The following is a 15,572-nucleotide window of genomic DNA, read 5'->3' on the forward strand; positions in this document are numbered from 1 at the left end:
CTTTCACCGGTTAAACTTGTTTACTTAGCCCAAGATTTGATCAAAACCTAGTTTTACTTGGTCCACTATTGGATAACATTTTATTTTTTTATAAATTGGATAACTTTTGGCTCACCGTTTCCTATTGCGTGAACACCGAAGATAGGATACGCGTGCAATTTTTGGGGGGGGGGGGATTAGAATTAGTCGATGTTCAATGCGTTGACCCGTACAGCTGCCGACGTACTTCAATACCCCCTCTCCCAACTGCCAAATGTCAACGCATGATAATCCTAGTAACGTCGGGTTGGAAAGTCTCAACCTGTATTTAGGATTCCGTAAAAGACATTGGTTCATACAAGACACTGGATCATATTTTCTACGTAAGTACCTGCTTTTCTCCGCATTAATTTGTTTTAAATCTACATTTGACTTTATAACATTCAATAATGATTCTATCTTTATTTTCCATCCTATGATCTATAAGAAGTAGTAAGAGATAGATCGAGAAAGGAATAAAGTGAGAAGATTTCTTTGTTCCCAGTTATAGATATGGAGAGCGTCCATGGACAAGTGAGAGGAGAGGAGGAGATGACTAAGAAGGACGTGCATGAGCTAATCCATAGCCAAGTGAGGAAGATTAAGCAAGAGTATAAGAAGATCAAAGGTCAACTCGAGCAGCCTCAGGTTTTCGAGATAAGGCCCGTCTTTCGCAAGGACGAATCACGGCAGCGATCGCCGTCGCCGTTAGGGCAGATAGGCCGAGAAATCTCTGTCGGGATCTGAGAAGTATTAGAAGGATTGAGAAAGAAGTAGTAATGGAGGAAGTTTTCCCTGTTTTTCTCTTGTTTTGGTCGTATGACTCAATCCCTCTCTTGTAAAGCTTTAGATGGTAGAGAAGAAAGTAGTTTAAGATTTCATGGATCTCCTATGTCTTCCATGAGCTTTGGTTCTTAGTTAGCATGTATAATTTCTCGATCCCTGCCTACTGAGATGCATGCATGAAATATTTGCTTGAAGAAGAACAAGAGAGAAATATCCTGTGCTTGTAAATTTATCTAATCAAAAGACTTTGTTATGTCCTTTTGATTTGTATGGGATTTTTCTCAACATTCAATTGCTTTTATTCCTTTCTTTGGAGCAAAACTCGGCAATGAACATGAAGCCCTGTCTCACCACCTCTCTGTCTTGCATCATGAAAGCCATGATTTCAGATAATAACAAGATTATATCTGCAGATTAATTATGACACTTGCCCAAACAATTGAGATATCCAACCATAACATACAAAACAAGAGAGCACAACAAGGGAATAAGGGAATTTCCTATACTGAAAAAAAAAACAAAAGAAGCTGAAATGGGGAAAATAGCTTTATCATTAATTTTCTACTTGAACTTAAACAGCCATTCAGCAAGTGTTTCCAGAGCTTCAGCAAATTGGAGCTCTATGTTTCAGCTAAAAAACAAAAGCTAGATTCAAGAGAAGTGCAAGAAAATTAAGGTACACAAAAAAATAGTGGTCAGACTGCAATCCACGAGCTGAATTTAGTTAAGCGAACAACTTAGGCGGTAGGTTTTTCTGCAGATAGCATCTTAACCCTCTGAGTAAGCTTTCGCATCACATCTATGATCATCAGTTTCTTTTGCATTCTGAATTGGACGGCTAACTCAGTTGAATAGGATGCACCTGCTTTTAACACAGACTCATCCTGCATTATCTTCGTGGGGAAATGTTCAAGCGCAATAACACAAAGTGCAATAACGGTTCGGAGTGTTGCAGCTTCAATGGAAGAACCCAAAGGAGGTTCCTCTCTTAATGACATTAGAGTGCTCAGATCATGCCTCTCTACTGTCTTGACATCAGTTGTAAGAAGCACCCGCAAAGCAGCCAATAAGCGACCATCGACCAACTCAGGACCTCCTAAGCTTACCTGACATAAACCAAAGTGAGGTTACTGCAACATAAAACTTAATAATATAGATGGGAATAGTCCATCTGCACTTGCAATTTGTATTCCGACACAGAAAGGAAGTAGAGAAGAGTTGAGATAAGAGACCTTAAGAATAGCTCCATCCCCCTGCAGATTTAGCTGTGCTAAGATCTCCTGCTGCCACTTAGCTGGAGATGAAATATTGGGAGAAGAAACTCCAGCTGCCATACTTGCAGCATCAAGAAGAGTACCATCATACTTCAGTTCAACTTGGTCATATGGGTTTGATGGAATTACAAAACCATAATCAAGTAGGAATAAATCATTGCTTAAGCAACCATAGTTTAGTGTTACTGGCATGTCTGGCTCAATTTGATTTTCTGCTACAACCTGTGTAAATCAGAAAAATTATATGGAATATTTAAATATATGAAACTTAGCAAACAACAAAAAGGGTATCAATACACATATCTATCAGCAATATTGGATGAACTTGCCTTAACTGACATATTTGGGCTACTTGCATTCTGTTCTTGAACAATTCGAGCATTTGGGTTAAAGCTATGGTTACACATATCAATAAGCGGAAGCAGCATAGGGGCCTCAGAGTGCTTTCCATCAGGAAGGATTTCACCATGCAAACGGAATGCTCGAGAGGAAACTGCTGACATGGCCCAGCCAAGAGATGACGCTTTTATATCTTGACCAGCAAAAGGATGATCCTTTGAGGTCACATCATCAAGTATAATTTTGACTTCTTTCTCAAAGTCAAGAAGAAAGCGGCATCTCTTATTTACCTGAAGAATATATAAATTCCACTGTCTTAGTTTGGGAAATAAAGACCCAGGATATGGATTAAATTAGTTCCACTATGCACACGATTATACAACCTGGTATAGAAGAGGAGCATATTGCAAATTCTTTATGTCATCCCCGGGAAAGAAGATAGGAACGGTGAAAGCTTCCGGCAAGTTACTGATGTAAGGCCACCAAAAGGAGCCAACTGTTGCCCTTTCCTGGAGAAGCCTCAAGCCCAATCTCATTGCCCATAGTTCCTCTGTCACATGCTCCCACAGGGTCCAATTCTAAAAACTGAGTATAACCCAATTGCCGAAATAGAAAGTTACTGCATTATACTACTAGAATCTGCAACTTTGTTCCAATGTATTGCAATCACCCATCAATAACAATTCAATAAGAGTTACACACCTATATCACAGCCTTCTTCCTAAATCATCAAACGAATAGTTAAGGGAAGGTGTGGTTATGGAGAGTGATTTTCCTTCACTGTATCCTTTATTCCCTTTCGATTATATTGCATAAAAATCCTATTTTTCTTTTGAAGTATAAAGAACTCTAGCATCAAAAGATCCACTTTAATACAAACTAAGCAAAAGTATTAGTAGAAAGGAAATCTATTACCGGGTACTCGGGTAGCCAATTGGACCAGAGCGGAGTGGGCCCCGTCATTGCCGTTACCGGTCGACGGGTGGAAGCGAAGTGGGAGGTGGTTCGGGAGGACGATGAGATCCGACCCGGTAGTGATTGCATCGGCGGCGAAGACCCCGAGTCCATGGGAGGGGTGGTCGGCTATCTTGAGCCCGGGGTGGACGAAGCCGCCTTCTCTCTTCACCCACCGCATGAGGTCAGGCGGGTGCGGCACTAGGCGCGAGGCGGAGCATGTCAGCGCGCGGCGGTGGTTCAAGGAGGGGGTGGAGGAGAGCAGTATCTTGGAAGCGGCCGCCGAAGTCACCATTTTGGGGGAAGAAGAGATAAAATGCTTCGGCCTCATCGCCTTCGCCTGCGAGGCTACGAGTGTCGAGTGCGAGTGATGTGGACTGAGGAGTGGATAATAGTAGGCCCATTGGGCTCTAGAGATTAGAAGCCCACTATATGATCCAATCCGAATGTGGTCGTCGGATCCATACTTTTGCAACATTTGATGAAGCTTTTCCCGCCCATCTTGAACTCAAAATTCCGTGCCACACTGTAGAGAGAGAGAGCGAGAGAGAGAGAGAGAGAGAGAGAGAGAGAGAGAGAGAGAGAGAGAGAGAGATTCATCTCGCAAGAATGGCGGAAGTCGAGATAGAAGACAAGCGCCTACCTCGCGAGATCGCACGAATCCTAGACGAATGCCGTCTCTCCCACGCAGTCCAACCTCGAAAGCTAAAAGAGCTCTCTTCCCTCCGCTCCTCCTTCTCTTCTACCTTCTTCGCCGCCTTCGTGAAAGCCCTAACCCCACTCTTCGACTTCCCCCGCCGCACCCTCTCCTCCGAGCGCATCGTCCGATTCGTCTCCGCGTTCGGCTCCCGCCGCGACGAGAAGGATCTCGCCGCCTGCGACACCTTCCTGGAGGAGTTCCTTCGGTTCCTCCTCGTTGCTGCCGGTGCATCTCACCGTCCGGCTAGGTTTCGGTCATGCCAGATCATTTCGGAGGTAAATGACCGTTTCTCCCCCCAAATTTCTGGATCTAAGGCGTCTCAGCTTTGTAGATCTTTTTCTCTTCGTTTCAAGAGTCACCTCTAGATTTAATTTCGTCCAAAATTGACTTGTTCGCCGAAATTATGATCTAGGTTAACTATTGTATTATATCATGTAATCTTAAAGAAAACCTAGTTCTACTGTAGCGCTTCTTCAAATTAATCATGGTAATAAAACGATAAAGCAAAATATGTGCGCTTTGTTGTGTGATATAGTTCAAACTGCTAATATACGACACATCTTTTGTAGATTATAATGAGGTTGCCTGACGATGCTGAGGTTAGTAACGAGGTGTGGGATGAAGTGATAGATAGCATGAAGGTTCGGGTTGGGGACAAAATCCCCGCCATCCGTGCCTTTGCAGTCCGTGCACTCTCACGCTTTGCGAATGATGGGGAAGACGGGGACATTGTTGATATCTTCCTCCAGACTCTAGCTCAAGAGCAAAATACTGTAAGCTCTCTCAAAATTTTCCATTAGTCCTCCCAGTTTTGCTGATCTTTTTCTTAATTGTACATAAATTTGAAATGTGAAGGAGGCGCGTAAAACAATAGTTCTATCTCTGCCACCTTCTAATGCCACACTGGAGGCAATTATTGGGTCCACACTTGATGTGAGTGAGTCAGTCCGTAAAGCAGCTTACTGTGTCCTGGCGACTAAATTTCCTCTTCAAAGTCTTAGGTAATGAGACTTTTATGGAACCAAACTCCAATGAGACTCTGTAATGCCATGGTTTAACTATCTGCATATTGCAAATTTGCATTTCAGCATCAAGCATAGGACTACTCTTCTTCAGAGGGGGCTTTCGGACAGATCTCCTTCTGTAACGAAAGAATGTTTGAAGATGCTGAAGGATGAGTGGCTTTCAAAGTGCTGTGGGGGCGACCCAATTGCCCTTCTTAGATTTCTTGATGTAGAGACCTATGAGTCAGTTGGAGAAGCTGTAATGGAAGCCCTCCTAAAGGATGGGATGGTGAGAGTGCAAGAACGTCAGCGTATTAGGCAGTACTTGGATTCACATAATGAAAGCGAGGGTATTTTTTAATATCTCCGTGATTTAAAGCATCACTTCATTCACTCTTTGTAATGCTGTTTGCTCATTGATATGTACTTGTTTTCTGCAAATTCTGATTATGTGTTTATATCTGGGTAATCTTTCTTTTTCTTTTGCTTGATGAATTCAGCTTAACACTCTGTAATAATGTATATTAGGAGAATGCACCTCCGATGATCAGCTAATGGATGCAGAGATTGCTCTTTATTGGAAAACTCTGTGCAAGCATTTGCAAGCTGAAGCTCAAGTAAGAAGCATAATTTGATTTTACTTTGAAATACGTTTTTTATAACTTTCAGATGTAATATTCTTTCGATGTCATTTAACTCAAATATGTGCGCCACGAACATGACAGTTACCATTTAAACGATGAGGTTTTATACTTTTATATCCTTAGAACTTCAACTCTAGGAGATGATCAGATTCTAAGTTATATATAGTAGGTCTCTTATTAATAAGAAGCATCCATTTTATTACTTGCAAATTTCTCGGAAGGAGACTGACAGACTGCTTAAGGTTTTTGTCTCTAGTTCAAGTATCTGTGACTCAATGTGTTCTCAGCACACTGACAATGTTTTCTCAGCCCAGCTGGAGTCAGTTAGCTCTTTTAACGTTTAAGTATCAACCTATTGAAGTATAAGGATATACTGGATTAGTAATTCTCATTTTGTGTTCGCAATGGCATAAGTTTGTGAGCATAAATGTCTTCAAGCATGATGTTCCAGGTCTATATGTTTTTATTTGACTTATATCTGACTGCAGGTATTACTCAGGATTGGTTAGGACTTCTTTGCTTCCACTATCATTGTTACCATCCTTTTAGCCCTTTCTACGACATTAATTTGCTGCACAATCATTAGTCATTACCCTTTAAGATCACACTGGCTATTTGTTCATGCATCTGCTGATCCTCCCGTGAACCATTCATTGAACAGGCAAAAGGCTCTGAGGCTGCAACTACTACAGGTGCTGAAGCAGCAGTATATGCATCGGAAGCTTCAGACAACAATGACACTTTAGAGGAAATCCTTCCAAGGACTATTTCTGATTATGTTAGTTTGGTAAAAGCGCACCTTTCTGCAGGTAAGACCAAGTCCTTGGGCAGCTTTAACAATAATTGTATCTGATAGATCAATTTCTTACAAAGTATTAATAGTTTCTGAATGATGCAATCTGCCATTACAGGCTCAAATTATCGATTCATATCCCGACAGCTGTTACTTCTTGGTGCAATGCTCGATTTTTCAGATACCATGAACAGGAAAGTTGCAGGTGCTTTTGCGCATGACCTTTTGCTCAGGCCTCTCGAATATGAAGTTGATGATGACGGGAACAAGCTTGCCATTGGAGATGGAGTCAGTCTTGGTGGAGATACAAGTTGGGCCAGAGCAGTGTCAGAATTGGCTAGGAAAGTGCATGCTTCTGCGGGTGAATTTGAAGAGGTTGTCACCAGTGTAGTTGAGGAGCTTGCTCGGCCCTGCAGGGATAGAACTGCTGATTTCATGCAGTGGATGCATTGCCTTGCAGTGACTGGTTTTCTTCTAGAAAACGTTGATTCCATCTGGTGTCTGAAAGGGAAAGCTGTTGAACCTTCAGAGCTGCTTCACTCATTATTGCTTCCAGCAGTAAGCATTATTAAGCGGCATTTTCACAGATATACTGTTGTCCATAAAGTGCTCTAATTTTCCAGGATTGGTATACTAGATTTACGATTTCTGCTACTTACGTAATGCAGGCCAAACATGTTTATGCTGATGTACAGAGAGTTGCTGCAAGATGCCTTTGTCTCTTTGGGCTGTTAGAAAGGACACCAAGTGCAGAGCTAGTAAATCAGTTGCGCCTGTCCTTTATAAATGGCCCTTCTCCAGTTAGTAGTATGGCGTGTAAAGGATTAATTGATCTTGCCACACGACATACTCCTCAAGAGGTTGACAAAGCTATTGGAATAGATCTACCACATTCTTGTGATCAGCAGAAACATTTTAATTCAGTAAATTTATCTGAGTTAAAAGATGATGTAACCACTGGATTGCTCGATCTCTTATATTCTAGACTTGATAAAGATGATTGGGAAGTAAGTGTTGAAGGTGATGATCATGACAATCATGACAATGTTATTGCTATTCTTGGAGAAGGGTTCGCAAAATTCCTTCTGCTAAGTGAGAACTACCCAAGCATATCTGCTGACCTACATCCTATGATCTTATCTAGGCTTATTAGCTTGTATTTTAGTGATGAAACTAAAGATCTACGAAGGTTAACATCCATTCTTTCACTCAAGTTCTTTTAAAAAATATTTATACTGTAAGATTCTCACTACTACTTTATATTTGCACAGGTTAAAGCAATGTTTATCTGCTTTCTTCGATCATTATCCAGCTCTATCATGCAATCACAAGGTAAGTTAAGGCTCTGTCAAACTGCAAAAGCATCCAACATACCTCCCAATTATTGATATAATCATTCCTTTCCAGAGATGTGTCTCAAGAGCATTTATTCCAGTCATGCGACACATGTGGCCAGGCATATCTGGTAATTTTCGAGGTTCCACCATTGTGGTTTCTAAAATGAGAAAGCGTGCAGTCCAAGCTGGGCGTTTCATGCTGCAGATGATACAAGCTCCTCTCTTCTCGCAAGAATCTGAAGAACATTCACAAAGGTCTTCTGATGACCTTTTGAATTCTATGCAGCCAGAATATTTTGACAGTGGGGAGGAGGGGCTAGCCATTCGCATTGCTGCAGAGGTAATTTGCTGACAAATCTTTGGTGTTAGACATATGAAATGGATAAAATGACTGTGAGACGCACCCAAGAAGTATCGTTCATACAGACAATTATATTGCTCTTTTTACTTGTCTCCGTAGTAGTATCATTCCTTAAAGATTTGTTCCATCTGCACTCCTAGGTAGCAAGTTGCCCTGAGAAGAAGACACCTGCTGGGAAAGCATATGTTGTGGCACTGTGCAGAATAGCTGTGATGTTGCAGTTCCGGCATTCAGAACAAAGAGCAATCAAGTGCATGAGAGGATTGTTCAATCACATGATTTCATCAGTATCTGCTGACAAGGAACTTGTCAAAGAACTGACTCGAATGGCAACACGGCTTAAATCTCTAGATGAACAACCAGACGAGGAGTTATCACAGGACAAGATTGATGCAATCTTGGGTATGACATTATCCTTTGATTAGTTTGTCATTCAAACTTGAGTTTCTGAACGCAGTCTGCAACCTCACACATTTTCTTTTAACAATCTGTTTTCCATATGATGTGTTATCTCTAGGTAAGCTAGGATGGAACGAGAACTTCAAATTAGATACAAAAACAGTCCTGCCACCAACTCCTGCACCAAGGTCGGCGAGAACGGCTCCAGCCCGGAGAAGAGCAAGGCGTGAAGCTGCTTCTTCTTCTTCTTCTGATGGAGACGACGAAGACGACGATGCATCCATTCCTGAAGTCCCAATGACTCCTAACTTGGCCATTACCCGCTCTCAGAGGGCAAGCAAAACGGTAGCAATGAGCAGGATGACCACCAAAGCCTCAGAAAGCGAAGAGGATAACCAGTCTGGCGTCACACTGGAAGAGTCTTCAGATGAATCTGGAGATGATTTCCAATAGCGAGTCATCAAAACACTATCCATGAAGTTATACTGCAGCAGTAAAAGGGGCTCTTTAGGAGAATGTTTATCAAAGGACTTGTTGTAGCATCTTTGATGCTTCTTTTGACTCCTAAATCATAATGGGATGAGCTACGTTGGACCGCTGTAACTATGCTAAGGTGTATCATACTCGGATGCAAATAATACTTGAGGTCATGCTCTTAATGATCCACTTTGGAAGTTCATGTAAAAAGAACTACATTTCATATACTCATTTGGAAAGTAATTATGCCTCTCGATCATAAATTGTCTTTTACATAGTGAAAAGGATAAAACTGATTGCCATCTAATCATAAGAAAATTAAAACACGATCATTTAATCCTCATACGTATCCCCAAACTTCTTCACCAACATCACGTGCAACCCAAATGAACTTAGCCCCAAGGAACCCACACAAGCGACTTCATACCTTCTACACTTCGCAAGATCCAAGAGAGACATCACTTTTGGGTGACTGCCTTCCCAAGTTTCTGACAACTTTCATCATCATAGTAATACAAAGACAGCCCCCCATGCTAGTTTCCTACAAACTTAGTAGATGACCCACAGCCAAAGAGGGGATGCCAAGTACTCCAACTGCTGGGCATTCCAGGCAGTCAAGGCTGCAGATGATCCACAGCAGAGTCATGTGGAATTAACATTACTTGGGATCATGGCATAGTGCTGGTATGTGTATGATTAGCCAAGGTTGCAGACCAACTTGCCCTCACCCTCATCATGTGTCAGACCTTTGCCTTTTGTATTCGAATCACTCCTCTTCATGAGCACTAGTTCTCTCTACCTTTTGCTAATGGGTTTTGTGCCAGGTTAAGAGTTGCTACTTTTCCAACAAAAGAATTTCATTGATTTGGTTCGCTCTTCAGCAGCTCATTTACCAGTCTTTTATGATGTTTCCAAAATATATTATATTCCTGACATAAACTAGAAAATAAGCCAACATTTAAAGTAATTCACTTGAAAGCAACGGGCTTCCTATCCCTATCATATGATTATTTGAATGCCCACTAAAATATTTCTATTTACATTACAATAGGATCTACTGCTTAACTCCATATGCCAATATTATAGCTATAAGTGTGGTTTAAGTCCCAATTAGCCTCGATATGTCCAGAATAATAAAAATCTAGCTACAAGCTATAACCCAAAGTCAAAGTTAGGCAGGTTAGCTAATTGCTCACTCTAAAATAGGGGTTCTTGGATTCATATTTATCCTATATGATAATATATATTTAGCAAGCTCAGCAAATAATAAAACTCATGAATGTACGGAAACAAAAAATTTCTTTCTTTTTTTTTTTGTGTGTGTGGGGGGTGGGGGGGTCCAATTGGTCCTTCATCTTGCTTCTCAAACATTGAGTTCGTTGTATAGAAGCTAACTAAGATATCCGTGCTTAGCCAATCATATACTTTGACCAGCTCCTATAATCACATCAGTGGAACGCTTCCTTCCCCCTCAAAAAGAAAAGGAGATATAGAAAAAGAAACTCGCAGTGTTATACGTGGCATTTCATCAAACACCAATCGGTCTATATATATATATATATATATATATCTCAGCTTTTCCCAACAATTCCTCAATCCTACCACCTCTCTCTCTCTCTCTAAAATTCTAATGGATCGGGATACCGACCTGATCCCTTCTTCTCCATCCAATTCCTCCCTCTCCTCCTCCGATCTTGACACAGAGGTAAGCGTAACTCTCCTCGCACACTGTTGCATTACTATTATTCCAAGAATACCCTCATCTCTCTTCCCTAATTACCCGTGGTTTTTTTTGTTTTTTTTACTGTTTTTAGTCCACAGGCTCCTTCTTCCAGGACCGGAGTACCTCCCTCGGCACCCTCATGGGGATCTCCATCCGAAGGTCGACAAGCCCTCCTCGTCGGAATATAGCCGTTGGCGGAGGCGGAGGAAGGTGGAGGCTAGCAGAGGCGCCGGGAAGGCCGTCAGGGGCGCGGCGCCGCCGCACCAGGCGAGGGAGGAGCGGGTGGTGGCGAATCTGCCGGGACGAGACGGCGGTGCCCACGTCGCTGGGGGATCTCCTCGAGGTGGAGAGGAGAGTCATCGGCGCCGACGTGCTGGTGGTCCGCGACAACTTCGTGTACGGCGGACACGCAAATGGTGGACCACGGCCGCTGTTTCAGGATGGGAGGGTTTTACCACCGCCGCCGCCGCCTGCGGCCGCGCAGAGGAGGCGGCGCGGGCAGCAGAAGGATAGGTTGCCAGTGATGATAACTAGTATGTGTAGTGGAGATGGGTGGGTTGTGTGATTTCGTAATTTACAGGGGGTTGTGTGAAAGATTTGTTTACTGTTCGCTTGCTTGTTTTCTTCTTCTTTTTTTTTCTTTTTTTTTTTTCTCATACATGAAAACTGAAAAGAAATGGTTGTGTTGGTGGTTTGTATAAATTATTTTGCTTTTAATTTTTTTTAAAATAATTTAAAAGAGAAAGGCGTTTGATGATTTTCTGATTATTTTAACTGTCAACAGTTCGAGATATGAATTTCTTTAAATTTTGTTTTATTCTTATCTTTCTTTCTATTTTCTTATATTGACTTTAGGTAGTTGCCTTTTCTTTTGGGGTCTCCTCCATAAAAAATTGTAACCCATAACGTTTTTTTATAACGAAGGGATAGAAGATACTAATTTAATATTTTTATACTCCCTAGTAATTATCAATTTTTTATGTATTATTTTATTTCTCTTTCTATGTTACGCATAAAAGTAACCAGCAAACTTTGCGCATAATTTCTATTATACAACCACACAACAGCCCCTGACCCCCCCAATAATGGGACCAATGCAATGCCAATGACGACAAAAGCCCATGCAGTGAATTGCTTCAAAGCAAGACCAAATAAATCATCATCTTGCGCATGCCATGCCATGGGGAATGAATCCAAAATTTGTTGCACAAGAAACAATTCCTCTTATCTAATATCATCATCATCTCTTGTTACTATCATCATCATTAAACAAGTGGGGCATCATAAATTACTGGAAGAATCACCGTAACTACTACCATTTCAAGATAAAACCATCAATTAAAATCCCATTACATATCCCTCGATTCCTTTTACCGAGGAAGAATGGAATTAATCTACTAACTAACTACGAAATGAATACAAAGCCTAATACCAAATTTTGGATCCTAATTACACCAAATATTTTCTTTCCTCCGGTTAATTTCTCTTAATCGTAGCTCCAGTCCGATGGGTTTGGATGGGCCGAGAAATAGGCCAAGAGGCCCAATAGCGGTGCGTTGATGTAAGTGGTGGGCTCCGACTGCTGGAATGCGGGCCGCGCATCGGGAAACGCGTCGCTGCTATTGGTGGGCCCACCGACCACGGCCCCCACCAGCGTGTTGGGGTTGGGCCTTGGGCTGAGGTAGTACGCTGTTCCGGCCTTGCACCCGATCCGGGCCGGGTGGGCCCTGACCGAGGGCAGCGAGCTGCCCCTGTGGTGGATCCGACGTGGGTAGCGCGAGCCGTACCCGACCATATACGACATCCCCAGAGGATTATCCCCCAAGATATAATCCACCTATTAAAAAAATTTAAAAATTAAAATAAAAAAACTAAGATTATTAGAGCAGCATTTGGGCACGGTTTTATAGATAGATAGATATATCACGGGAATGCCACTACTGACCTGGCGCTTGGCGACTTGCTTCAAATGAGCTGGCGATGCTGACGAGGGTCCACACGGCACGTGACCACTCGCGTGGCTGAGGTAGTTGGAGTACGCGAGGAGGAGGAAAGAGAGCGACGTCACGTGCTGCATATTGCTTCCCCCGACCTTAAACAAAAGCCCACCTTTTTTCCCCGTCCCCCGAGAAAACAAAGAAATTAATTTATTTAGCCTTACAGTAAAATAAGAGATAAGGTCACGTTTTTATTCTAACAGGGGTAGAGTAGAGTAGAGAATTAACCTGGCGAATACTGGATTTGGGGGTGATTAGATATCCCAGGAAGCAGGGTGCAGATAAAGTTATCCGCGTTTGCTCTGAACGACTGGAAGTACTCGTCCTTCCCCATTAATACCTCCTGCTCAAAGAGCGCATTTATTAGCAAAAGGGTATTTTAGGGATTAAAAGAACAAATGACACCGCAACGGTCAAAACTACTGTCTACTGGCACATAGCTGTCTATTCTCGATCCGATAATAAGAGGGAGACACGAGATAATAAGACGAGTGAGACAAACTTTATTCGGGCACCGGATGGATTATTAGATAACGTCACCGGGCCGGTGTGCGAGTCGGAATAGAATGTCGGATATTTACCTTGGATATCAGGACATTTATCCCGGCGTGCTTGTTATCCCAACCGAACTCATTAATGCACTCGCTTGCCCCCAATACCACCTCGTTATTCTTGATATACTCGCGGTATTCGCGCCTCCTCGACGCCTTATGCAGCCACGCCGCACCCCACAGCAGCTCGTCCTGGATTAGATAACAACTTTGTAAATAACTACATACATTATGATCTTATTACGAAAAGAATAACCTCTCGCTCACCTGGTACCCGGAGAAATCGCAGTAGAAAGGACAGACCGCGTCGTGGAGGCTCGAACTATACGCCCCCCGGTACTTATCCGCGAACTCGAACACCTGAAACCAAGAAAAAAGAAAAAAGAACCCACAACGGTTGAGATAAGAAAGCGAAGGAAGAATGTATCACTTAAACACGGTACAACTCGGCCGGATTCGTACCTCTACCGCCCGGTCGAGTAATCGCTGGGAATAGGCCGGGTCGGAGGAGCGGAAAACGATGGAAGCCGCAGCTAAAGCGGCGGCGGTTTCCCCGGCCACGTCCGAACCGGGGTGAGCCGGGTCGACCTTGTAAACTGTTCGAGGGGTGTCCATATCCTCCGGCCGCTCCCAGCACGAGTGGTCGCGGAAGGCGTCGCCCACTTGCACGTACACGACGTTAGGGACGGCGGTAGCCTTTAGGAGGTAGTCCGTCGCCCATCGGACGGCTCTCGTGGCTTCCGTTAGGTGGGGCCCAAACGTCTTCCCGAAGTCGATGATGCTCCACGCCATCAGGGTGGTCGTGAACGCCATGGGGAACCCGAACTTGACGTTGTCACCGGCGTCGTAGTAGCCGCCCGTTAAATCCACCTGCGGTCACCGCACACCCGGGAAAGAGAAGTAAAATGGAGTGAACCTTTGCATATCGCTGCCTATATTTCAGTCTTGTTGCAGAAAACTCCCTCTTTGAGAAGGGAGCGAACAGAAAAATTAAGAGAAAAATTAGGAGTCTTTCAGAATAAGACTAAAAGTGGGGTGCTGATTTGTAAGAATGATCCTAACTTAGCAACGTCACGTGAGTGGAATTTTTGTCTCCGACGAACGTTCTATTGCAGGAAAAAGAAACTCTAGAAAATATGGAGCCGTTAGATCGGGGTCAGGCGGCGGAGAAGGGTGCTGCTTACCCCGTCGGCGGCACCGTCGTGCAAGGCGGAGTCGCGGCGCCACGACAGCCTCTGGTCGGATGGGAGCTTCCCGGATCGCTGGCCCTCGAAGAAAAGGATGCTCTTGTGGAGCGCGTCGCCGTAGGCGTGCGCGGCGGCAGACCGCCTCGCCGCCGCCACTAGAAGCACGAAGAACAAAAGAACAAGCCCCAGCGCATTCGCCATTGTCGACGAAGTAGAATAGCTCAAATGGCGCGAAACTAAAAGCTGGAGGTCGCTCTACTACCCCTCTCCCTCCCTCTAGTATCGCTTCCACGCTTCCTATATCACGAATAAATAAAGGGTGAATGGGACAGGGTATGTGGTCAATGCAACGGGCATGGATGTGGGAGATGAAGGTCGGGTGGTCATAGGATTCTACCGGTCAAGCGAATCGGAACCCGACACGTGACGGTGCCCAAGGCATGAAAGCTTGCGGCGCGGTGACCGAGGCAGAACATGGACCGGATGTGACCGGTCGAGGGGGGTGGAAAGGGAGAGGAGGGGGATCACGTGATGGGGAGGGTTAATGATGGCGTCTTTATGGATGGATGGGCCACGGCTAGGAGGCGACGGTGCATCCCATTAATCTGACCGTTGGGCTAGGGAAGAGAGGGAAGAGCCGTTATTTTTGGAGGGGAGGAGGCGACCCCAAACGAACATAGCTTTTCACGATAGCTCGTAAGATTGATTATTTGGCAGGTTTTGATGGACACTTTTTTCTCTCTCTCTCTCTCTCTCTCTCTCTCTCTCTTCTTCTTTTTTTTTTTTAATAAATAAAATAAAATCCTTTTAAACTCTCTTTACATGGAAAAGGATATCTAAAGGATTTGAGGGGGGTTGTCCTCCCAGGGCGTGTCCGGATAAAGTCGAAGACTGCTAGGGATAGTCTGAGTTTATTCGGGAGTAGAGCCGGCTCGCTCGATTAAAAGCTTGACCGGGCCCGAGAGCAGTTGTGGGCCTGAAAAGCCTTAGAACTCTCTAGTTCTACTGGAGCGATAGCGTGCTCCAAT

General features: G+C 43.7%; 5 protein-coding genes across 6 annotated transcripts; 3 read left to right on the forward strand and 2 right to left on the reverse strand.

Annotated features, from left to right (window-relative positions):
- The first annotated feature begins 103 nt into the window (after positions 1-103).
- LOC140760350 (uncharacterized) lies at positions 104-1,074 on the forward strand. Its single transcript, XM_073097281.1, has 2 exons — positions 104-362; positions 524-1,074. The coding sequence occupies exons 1-2, from the start codon at positions 254-256 to the stop codon at positions 763-765; spliced, it is 351 nt and encodes a 116-aa protein (XP_072953382.1). The 5' UTR covers positions 104-253; the 3' UTR covers positions 766-1,074.
- A 258-nt stretch (positions 1,075-1,332) lies between these two features.
- Positions 1,333-3,727, reverse strand: LOC140760083 (uncharacterized). 2 transcript variants are annotated; one of them, XM_073096886.1, is made up of 5 exons: positions 3,333-3,727; positions 2,801-2,967; positions 2,408-2,707; positions 2,037-2,300; positions 1,333-1,910 (listed from the first exon to the last, which is right to left on the reverse strand). In XM_073096886.1, the coding sequence occupies exons 1-5, from the start codon at positions 3,700-3,702 to the stop codon at positions 1,542-1,544; spliced, it is 1,470 nt and encodes a 489-aa protein (XP_072952987.1). In that variant the 5' UTR covers positions 3,703-3,727; the 3' UTR covers positions 1,333-1,541. The 2 variants fall into 2 exon arrangements, with proteins under 2 accessions (XP_072952987.1, XP_072952988.1); XM_073096887.1 differs by having other exon boundaries at positions 2,801-2,995; positions 3,333-3,457.
- A 192-nt stretch (positions 3,728-3,919) lies between these two features.
- Positions 3,920-9,823, forward strand: LOC140760235 (uncharacterized). Its single transcript, XM_073097103.1, has 12 exons — positions 3,920-4,346; positions 4,641-4,844; positions 4,927-5,072; positions 5,160-5,425; positions 5,604-5,692; positions 6,381-6,528; positions 6,631-7,070; positions 7,181-7,701; positions 7,784-7,844; positions 7,920-8,189; positions 8,351-8,612; positions 8,728-9,823. Exons 1-12 carry the CDS (start codon positions 3,981-3,983, stop codon positions 9,060-9,062), a joined length of 3,108 nt encoding a protein of 1,035 aa, XP_072953204.1. The 5' UTR covers positions 3,920-3,980; the 3' UTR covers positions 9,063-9,823.
- An 839-nt stretch (positions 9,824-10,662) lies between these two features.
- LOC140760346 (uncharacterized) lies at positions 10,663-11,571 on the forward strand. Its single transcript, XM_073097276.1, has 2 exons — positions 10,663-10,791; positions 10,901-11,571. Exons 1-2 carry the CDS (start codon positions 10,717-10,719, stop codon positions 11,372-11,374), a joined length of 549 nt encoding a protein of 182 aa, XP_072953377.1. The 5' UTR covers positions 10,663-10,716; the 3' UTR covers positions 11,375-11,571.
- Positions 11,572-12,035: 464 nt separating this feature from the next.
- Positions 12,036-15,174, reverse strand: LOC140759900 (endoglucanase 17-like). The gene is made up of 7 exons (XM_073096590.1): positions 14,542-15,174; positions 13,820-14,227; positions 13,625-13,717; positions 13,388-13,549; positions 13,035-13,149; positions 12,755-12,918; positions 12,036-12,646 (listed from the first exon to the last, which is right to left on the reverse strand). Exons 1-7 carry the CDS (start codon positions 14,743-14,745, stop codon positions 12,296-12,298), a joined length of 1,497 nt encoding a protein of 498 aa, XP_072952691.1. The 5' UTR covers positions 14,746-15,174; the 3' UTR covers positions 12,036-12,295.
- Between the last annotated feature and the right edge of the window lie 398 nt (positions 15,175-15,572).

Source organism: Typha angustifolia, chromosome 5 (assembly GCF_048772165.1).
Source record: "Typha angustifolia cultivar Huaian chromosome 5, ASM4877216v1, whole genome shotgun sequence".
NCBI lineage: Eukaryota > Viridiplantae > Streptophyta > Magnoliopsida > Poales > Typhaceae > Typha > Typha angustifolia.